The sequence below is a fragment of the Alosa alosa genome, chromosome 9, assembly GCF_017589495.1.
Source record: "Alosa alosa isolate M-15738 ecotype Scorff River chromosome 9, AALO_Geno_1.1, whole genome shotgun sequence".
Classification (NCBI taxonomy): domain Eukaryota; kingdom Metazoa; phylum Chordata; class Actinopteri; order Clupeiformes; family Clupeidae; genus Alosa; species Alosa alosa.
Genome location: NC_063197.1, coordinates 6,487,838 through 6,497,006, shown reverse-complemented (window position 1 = coordinate 6,497,006; position 9,169 = coordinate 6,487,838). Strand labels below are relative to the sequence as shown.

General features: G+C 42.6%; 1 protein-coding gene across 2 annotated transcripts; it reads left to right on the top strand.

The window, feature by feature from the left end:
• The first annotated feature begins 1,894 nt into the window (after window positions 1–1,894).
• LOC125300561 (flavin-containing monooxygenase 5-like) lies at window positions 1,895–8,709 on the top strand. 2 transcript variants are annotated; one of them, XM_048252573.1, is made up of 10 exons: window positions 1,895–1,969; window positions 3,007–3,143; window positions 4,805–4,993; window positions 5,205–5,370; window positions 5,694–5,836; window positions 6,158–6,357; window positions 6,753–6,888; window positions 7,187–7,406; window positions 7,946–8,018; window positions 8,131–8,709. In XM_048252573.1, exons 2-10 carry the CDS (start codon window positions 3,012–3,014, stop codon window positions 8,534–8,536), a joined length of 1,665 nt encoding a protein of 554 aa, XP_048108530.1. In that variant the 5' UTR covers window positions 1,895–1,969; window positions 3,007–3,011; the 3' UTR covers window positions 8,537–8,709. The 2 variants fall into 2 exon arrangements, with proteins under 2 accessions (XP_048108530.1, XP_048108531.1); XM_048252574.1 differs by lacking the exon at window positions 1,895–1,969 and adding an exon at window positions 2,452–2,538.
• Window positions 8,710–9,169: the final 460 nt, after the last annotated feature.

Below are 9,169 nucleotides of genomic sequence, written 5' to 3'. Positions count from 1 at the left end.
ACTGTAGAAAAACTTCAAAATCTGCCACGAACTACATAACCCCAAAATGAACAAACTTATTTAATAGAAAACATAACACAACATGTATCAAAAAAGATCCCCAAATTTCTATTTCATAGAAAACATAACAACATGTATCAAAAGATCCAGCACAGAAAATCCCCTAAATTACCAAATTATTTAATAGAACACAAAATACAACATTTATCAAAACATTTGGCAATGGAGTCAACAGAAAAACGACATACAGGCTTTTAAACGTCTGTGAACAATGCCTGTTCATCTGCAACAGGCACATGCCTGTGTTATGGCGGATTTGCGGTCAACCCTGCCCCCTTGTGGTAGAAAATTGCAATATTTAAGGTGGAATCGAAACTTAACTCCCCCGGGATCTGAAAGTGGTGCTAACTTCAGCCTCCTAAACCATGTGATCTTGGTAGACACTAGAGCAGCGGTCGCCAACCACCGGGCCGAGGCCCGGTACCGGGCCGCAGGACATTCCTAACCGGGCCGTAGCCTACGACATGAGTTTAAAAATAAAATGCATGCAAACTAAACTAAATTTAATTCGCAATAATGTCACGTTTTTACATGCCATAGGCCTATATGCAGTTTGATTGCACGCATGTTTGCATTTTGCAAGGTCTATATTCTTACGTCTGTCTGTCCCGCCTTCAACACTTTTACATATTGCCTTCAGCGCTGCGCAGCCTCAGGTCAGCTCACTTCACTTGATCAGTTCTTGGCGAACAGTAGTGTCACACGAAGTTAGCTAAACTGCTAGAATGAGCAACAAAAAATAAGCCTCTTTAGCAGGTCACTGGCCAGAGTGTTTGAGTTGCGAGAGCAGAAAAAAAGTCACCGTTAGCTGCACATTTTAGTGATGAGGACTGGGCGGTGTCAAAACTCGCTTACCAGTGTGACATATTCGGGTTGCTTAATGACCTCAACCTGTCACTCCAGGGGAGAATGACGACTGTCTTTAAACTGGCAGATAATGTCGCTGGATTTAAAGCCAAGCTTGATTTGTAGGGACGACGAAAGTGGACGGGGTGTATTTGATATGTTCCAAAAGTAGTGGGGGTTTTGGGGAGAGAGAGGCAGGGCCCTTTCTCTCGCAGCTGGTGCTGATCACCTTGTTATGCTCTCAAATGAGTTTGGCGTTACTTCCCATCCTTCAAAGATTCACGGCAAACCAATGAGTGGGTCCGCAACCCATTTGTCAATATCCCGAATAGTCCTAACTTGTCAGCGCAGGAGGAAGAGCAGTTGATCGAAATTGCAAATGACGGTGGTCTTAAGAGTGTGTATAAGGAAACCTCTCTGGCGGGTTTTTGGATCAAAACCAAAGCAGAATATCCCGAGATCCCGAGCGCTGAAAACGTTTCCCACCACGTAGGCCTATGTATGCGAGGCCGGGTTTTCGGCAATGACTGCAACTAGACAAATTGCGCAATCGACTGGACATTTCAAACACACTGAAGGTGTCACTGTCTTCCATCACCCCCAGATGGAAGCTTCTTGTTGCAGGGAAACAAACAGGGCTCCCACTGAATATATTCGTAATGCACGTTTAGTTCCCATGTTTTGTTCCCATATTTTGTTAAGCATGTTCACACTTATAGATGTAGCTTCAAGTTGTTCAATATTCATAGTTCATATTGTTCAATTTTCACTTCTTCAAGTTCACGTTTTTCACAAGAGATCGTTACCTTCACTGTTCATACATAACTGGAGCTAGTTCTTTTCAAGTAAACATATGGAACATGGAACCCCCAACCCCCCCCGGTCCGTGAAAAAGAAATCGGTCCATGGTACATAAAAGGTTGGGGACCCCTGCACTAGAGGGTTTGACACATGCCTTCTTTGGAAATGATTAAAAATATGTTGCAGCCTGGCATGGTATAAAACCCAGCTGAAGGGGAGCTCTTCCTCTCTGGTCGAGACGAACACTACCCCTAACTGGAAGGTATGTCAGTTATCAAACTAACTTGGATAGGAGACATATTCAATGTTGGCAGATTTTCTATTGAATGTAGTTGTTTTACAGTAGCCTATATTCTGGGAAACATATTTGCATAGCCTATTTTAGTGATCATGATGCACTTAATTGAAATATGACAGATTTATCTTTCTCAAATTAAATTGTAATAAGTAAATTTGTAATTTTGTAAAACATAAAGATGTCTGTGTTGTAAACAGGCACGTTTGATATATTTATATCAAACGTGCCTGTTTACAACACAGACATCTTTATGTTTTACAAAATTACAAATTTGCTTTCGGAGATCCGCTATATGTAGTTCGATGGAATGAGACATAAGAAACTACAAATTTGACTTGCATCTGATGTCACAATACATCGTACTTTTATAAGTCATGCAAAATATATTCTACCTTGTCTGTGGACATCGTTATTTGCAAAGCCGGTGCTGGATAAACAAATAGCGTGCGTGCGACAGAGGGAAAGTTCTTTGGTGTTGCTTTAACCAAGGTGTAGCAGTTAATGTCAGAAATGTACTTGCAAGTAGATACTTGGTAGGTACTTTCAAGGTGCAAAATATACATGTGTGCAAAACATGTCTTGGCTAAGGATAATAGATAAAAGCAAGTCATGCAGAAAAACAATCATTTGACCAGAAGTGACCACAGCATAGTCCAGCAATATTGAAATTTTGTCCTTCAGCTGATATACACGTGTGCAAAACATGTCTTGGCTTCATCTTGGCTAGGTAATGAAATCAGCTCCCATATACTGTATGACTGGATCCCTTAAACGTTCAATCAGACTTCCACTAACAGAGCAGCTAAATGATCAGTAGGCTATAACCCATATTCTAATCTGTTATATCTGGTATCAATTAAATCAGGTATCTGTTAATTTTTACTCTTCTTTCTCCTGTGCCACGTCTTACTTGTCTATTCAACAATTTTAAAGCTTACATTTCCTATGTGTTGGCTAGTGCCAGAGACCATCTGACTGACTAGTGGTTCCTCTCCTTACAGACAGCATGGTGCGCAGAGTAGCCGTGATCGGGGCAGGTCCCTCTGGGCTGGCCTGCATCAAGAGCTGCCTGGATGAAGGTCTGGAGCCCACCTGCTTCGAGAGCAGTGATGACATGGGGGGACTGTGGAAGTTCAAGGCAAGTAAAATATGTTTAGGGACCGTTCGTTATTTATAAACGGGGCCACCGGAGGAAAATAGGGGAGGGTCATGTCTTTTTATTCTTTGTTGAGGAGAGGGTCACCTAACTTTTTTTTGTCTAGGAGGCAGCCATCACCCATCTTTTGTATTAATGAAAACAGCAAAAAGTCAAAGTGGCTTGTTTGATTGTTGATTTCTGTCGCCATATAACGTTCTCTTTCGTTCCATAGCTCTGTCAACATTGAACAATGAAAATAAGGGAGATTTCCTGGGTTTCTCACGCAAAATACGTAAAATGTCAACATTCGTCTCCATTAACTTTGGAAGGGTTGGAGCAACAAAGTAGCCTACTTTATTCACGCCTAACAGCCTATATCCATTTGGTCAACTTTATCCAGCCCTAAAAAAGTTACATTTAACTTTGGTTTACTTGTAGTTTACCGTGTAGCCTAACTTTAAACAGTGTGCATGCTTAACATAAAGCACACTTGTGCTTCATTCATCCACACATCCAGCTCCTAACGTTTTGACAAGCATTTCTACCAATTGACCTCGTTCCTGCCCATCTCTAGCTTTGCTGTCTCCATCCTTTCTGTTTTTGTTGTTTGCAAAAAAATATATATAGTATTTATTGGTAACCAGCAACAAGTGCAATTTGTTAATCGCTGTCATTCTCTCTCCTGCCAACAAAAATGTGTTACGTTCCAAATAGCAGTGCGTAATTCTGCTTCATAAAGTTGAACAAATACATTTGGTCATATAAATAGCCAGTTTATGGTCTACAGTGTAATTGGTAAGTTATGGTAGTTGGTAAGTTATGGTAGGCGGTGAAAAAATTAAATCCAAATTCCGGTTAAATGCATCAATTAGGCTATAGAAACTTTCAGAGACGGCTGATTCAGTATTCAGAGCATCAGTTTTCTTCATTGCAGGCTACTATGTCAAAAGCAACTTTAACGTTTGTTTGCCTTTCTAATAGGCTATCATTTGTTCACTTTCACGACATCCACTTCTCAATCTGCTAGACTAGGGTATTTTAAGGCATAGCCCTAGTCTACGTGCAGTAAATTGTTAAGAGTATTTTTTTTAAGTGGAGTAGAACTACTAGGGCTACTGTATGTCGCTGCTTGTTGACATCTTATTATGTAGCCTAGCCTATGATCGCTAAACTTTGATTATTTTTAATGTCGCAATCGTTTATCTCCGTTCAGCAGGCTTGTGGTTCAGCTGTGGGCACGCAATTGGCAGTGACGGGCGGTGATGAGCGATGTTTACGTAGCCTAATGAAGTGACAGCTTAGTAAATTCCACGCAGTAGGCCAATGGTAAAGCACAGCGTTTGCTGCATAGAAAAACTCAGTAGCCTATTACTTTGTAGCCCTACATCCAGCGCTGAGTGTTGGCCTGGTTGCTAGCTTCTTCAAACTTTGCAAACTCAGCTGGGTGTTGTTACAATTGCGGCGCACGAGTGTACTTGACCGGCATAAAATCGGCATGTCTCAGACTGACCGGCCAGTCGCCGGTCATGGCCGATCACGTGAAAATCGGCCGATTCCGGTCACCAGCCGATCTATCGGTGCATCTCTAATTGTTTTAAAATACTTCAACATGAGGGACCTTTGGCTGTTGTACTAAATTAACACACAACTGGTCCCCACAGGAAGTGTCTGAGCCTAACAGAGCGAGCATCTACCGCTCCCTGACCATTAATATCTCCAAGGAGATGATGTGCTACAGCGACTTCCCCATCCCCGCTGACTACCCCAACTACATGCACCATTCCAAAATCCTGAAATACTTCCGCCTCTATGCCGAGCACTTCAAGCTCCTCCAGCGCATTCGCTTCCAGGTAAGCAAAGGTTACCGTTTTGCTACAAAGCATTTGAGGGGACCTGTGAGAAGGTCACTTAATTTAAAATAGTTAACTGCAAACTTGGCTTAATAGTACTAAATACTGAATGAAGCCTTATAAGAGAATAACCAATACCTCTCTCCCTCTCTTTGTGAATGTGTGTGTGTGTGTGTGTGTGTGTGTGTGTGTGTGTGTGTGTGTGTTTTAGACCTCAGTAAAGAGTGTGAGACAGAGCCCTGACTTCTCACTTTCAGGTCAGTGGGAGTTGGTGACTGAGAACAGGGACGGTGAGGAGGAGAGACACGTCTTTGATGCGGTGATGGTCTGCTCCGGCCACTACACCTACCCCCACATCCCCCTACATGACTTCCCAGGTGAGCAGAGGCCTGCTGTTTCTCTCTACCCCACCTGACTGTCTGACCCACATATGGGCCGTAATCGATGCCCTTGACAGACTCGAGTTTGTTTGGTTTGCTGGAGTGAATCGGTAGATAAGAAATTGATTGTGCACTGTTTATATGGATCTTTCTGGAAAGAATTGATTAAAACAAGTCACTGCCAGAGTATATCTCAGCATGGTTTTCATAGCATACCAATCACTTGGATTCGAATCATTTGTTGGATATCATAATCTTTAAGCTTCTATGTATGAGAGTAAGTATGTTTTACTAACAACATGCATTCCTTTGCTTTGCAGGTATAGAGTCCTTTGAAGGGAAGTACTTCCATAGCTGGGACTACAAAGGTCCAGAGGACCTTGCAGGGAAGAGGATTGTGGTGATCGGGATTGGGAATTCTGGGGGAGACATCGCAGTGGAATCTAGCCGAGTGGCTGAAGAGGTGAACTTAGATCATTATTAAATAATTCTTAATAATAGTATAGTAATAAAAGTATAGTAATAAAATATATTATGCAACCATAGGGAAGAATATTGACACTACTGGTGATCCGGAATCAGTGTGAATTCTTTACATGAAATGATCGTAATCTTTGTATCATGTCATGTATGAGCTGCCACCAATGGCACATGATCTGCTGCTTAGTCATTAAGAAATAAAGATTTGCTGTTTACACAGGATGATCGTTGTGATGGTTCTGCTATGAACTACCACTAGTTTGGTTCTAATGACTGTCGGCCTTTTCCATCCTTTTGTGCTCAGGTGTATATCAGCACCCGTCGTGGGGCCTGGGTGATCCGTCAGGTGTCCGACAACGGACTGCCTGTGGACATGAAATACAACACACGTTTCGTCCACATCCTCTTCCAGATCATGCCCATGAGGTTCCTGAACTGGTTCGGCGAGAAGAAGCTGAACTTCATGTATGACCACACCATGTATGCTCTGAAGCCAAAACACAGGTATGAACAAAACACAGGTACGAACGAGCACAATGGCCAGGATGAGTAATCAGCACTCTGTACTGTAGGTGGAGGGCTTATATGATATGATAGACTGACTGGAGTCTTCTCACTGAATGACACTGCTGCTGTAACCTTGTTGTGTCCATGAGTGTACTTCATTATACTTCCTTGTATGTCAAAACGCTGATACAAAATATACTCTGATTGCACTGTGAAGTAACATTGCAAAGAAAATTAATTGCCTTAATGCCTTCACACCAAGAAGCTACATTTTTAAACACCCACTACTGAAATGGGCATGCAAAATGTATACAAGACAATAAGCACCAGTGTAACACAAACAGGGCGAAGAATATGAATCCGGTCGTAATTTCACTTTGTCATTCCATCAGACTGTTCAGCCAGATCCCTGTTATCAATGACGACCTGCCCTTAAGGATACTGGCCGGGTCCGTGGTGGTCAAACCCAATGTGAGGGAGGTCCGTGGTTCCACACTGGTGTTTGAGGATGACACTGAGGTCGAGAAGGTGAGCATGTCTTATTTTATTGTTGTTTTATTGTTAAAAATAATATATATGAATATAAATGATTGTTTTTAAATAAACTTTTTATAATTTCATGCTTCTGCAATGATATTAATTTATTGTCTTGTTCAATGAAATTCAGGTTGCTTGCAGCGTTTTTAAAAAAATGTGTCTTGATGCAGCTGCACTATGCCATGTTACCAATAAAAACATGAATCTAATGAATGTACCGGCAAATGAATGCAAATGCATATGAATGTGATATTTATATTCTGGTCCCTTGCCTCTCTCGGTCAACCAGGTGGATGTGATCGTGTTTGCCACAGGCTACAGCTACGACTTCCCCTTCCTGCCGGCATCAATCAAGAAGAAGTCCGGCCACAGGATAGGCCTGTACAAGCACGTGTTCCCTCCCAGCCTGGAGCACCCAACCCTGGCCGTGGTTGGCTTCATCCATGCCCTGGGAGCCATCATGGCCCAGGCTGAGATGCAGTCTCGCTGGGTCACACGGGTCTTTAAAGGTACGGCTGAAGGGAGCTCTGTCTGGCTTTGATCATGACGCTCCTCACATGACAGTGGGCAGAGGCAGAGACTTTCTAATGAGAAGACACAGCACTCTAAAAAATCCCCTATAGAAATGCATGGGGTTAGTTCGTAATGCCAATATGGCAGTTGTCTACACATATCCTGCCCCTTATGCGGCCAAAAGTCGACATGTGAATACACTGTTCCAATAACAGTATGTGTTGTGATTGTGATCTCGCCGCTGGAGTGAGGTTGGTGTTGTGAAGCCTTGCGCACGCACAGTTCTGCCCGAAATAGATGCCCGATAAGTGCCCAAAGTGCGTTGCAATAAGGCCACCGAGTGGAGGAACTAAACTAAAAGGACTTTGGCAGTGGTCTTTGGCATGGCTGCTGCCCTGTGATGCATTTTCCCTTTAGCGCCATCTTGTGATCTTGAGAGCTGCACTCTTGTTAAACAATGCAGCTATTACTTTGCTCAGTGCTTCTGAGGGTTCACTGGGGTTCACTTTATAATTTTCCTATATTTTTTCTAAAGGGCTAAAGAAGCTTCCCAGTCCTGAGGTGATGATAAAAGCTGTTGAAAATGACACCAAGGACATAGACAAAAAGTAGGAGCACTCATACCTGCCTATTCTATTCAAATACAGAATAACAAGTTTTAGTATTAGTATATAAAAACAACTACTCACACTCACGTTTTAATTCTGTCATCCACTACAGCTACATCTGCTCCAAGCAGTCCCCACTTCAGGTAGACTTTGTGTCCTACATGGATGACATTGCTGGAGAGATCGGCGTGAGACCTAGTCTGCTCTGGCTCTTCTTCAGCGACTACCCGCTGTTCAAGAAGGTCCTGTGGGGTCCAGTCAGCTCATACCAGTACCGCATCATGGGCCCAGGGAAGTGGTCCGGGGCCCGCCAGGCCATCTTCACCCAGTTCGACCGCATGTTCCAGCCACTGAAGACCCGGCCGGTGGATGACTCCAACAAGACGTCCCTGGCTGCCCGTGTGTTCAAACTTAGCCTGGTCAGCGTGGCTGGAGCCTCAGCAGCTTACTACCTTCACAAGCACCCTCCTGCAATGTTCAACAACCTCATCTCAATGGTCACTCCTCAGAAGATCTGAGCCTACAGCCATGAATGAAACAAAAATGAACAACACAACACTGCTAGCCTAAAACAATAACCAATTTAGTTTGAGGCATAATATTGCCTTGCAGATTTCCATTACTTACGTAAGAGGCCTCTGATGCAATGTGAAATGTATGCATTTGGAAGAATAAAGTAATTGTTTAGGTATGTTTGGCAAAACCTCCCCAGTTCATGTGCAATTTGAACTGATTATTTTTTGTGAACCATGTTAACCATGTACAGTATACTTAAAGTTAATTTTATCAAGTTAACTGAAGTGCAGTTGAAGTAACTCCCAAGTTTACTTTAGGAAGTAAGTGTCATTTGAACTGATTATTTTTTGTGAACCATGTTAACCATGTACAGTATACTTAAAGTTAATTTTATCAAGTTAACTGAAGTGCAGTTGAAGTAACTCCCAAGTTTACTTTAGGAAGTGTATGTACTTGTGGTAAACTTGTACATACCTGTCAACACTCCCGTTTTTCCCGGGTTCTCCCGTATTTCAAGGTCATCTCCCAGCACCCTCCCATTTTGTTATTTCTCCCGGAAAACTCCCATAATTTGCATGGCCATCAAACTTCATTTTAAAATCATTGATCCATTCATTTTTTCTATTAGTCTGACA

Coding starts and splice junctions, on each gene's coding strand:
- LOC125300561 (XM_048252573.1), top strand. CDS start 3,012: ATGGTGCGCAGAGTAGCCGTGATCGGGGCAGGTCCCTCTGGGCTGGCC. Junction 5,371..5,693: donor CCCCCTACATGACTTCCCAG/GTGAGCAGAGGC, acceptor TTTGCTTTGCAG/GTATAGAGTCCTTTGAAGGG. Junction 5,837..6,157: donor CTAGCCGAGTGGCTGAAGAG/GTGAACTTAGAT, acceptor TTTTGTGCTCAG/GTGTATATCAGCACCCGTCG.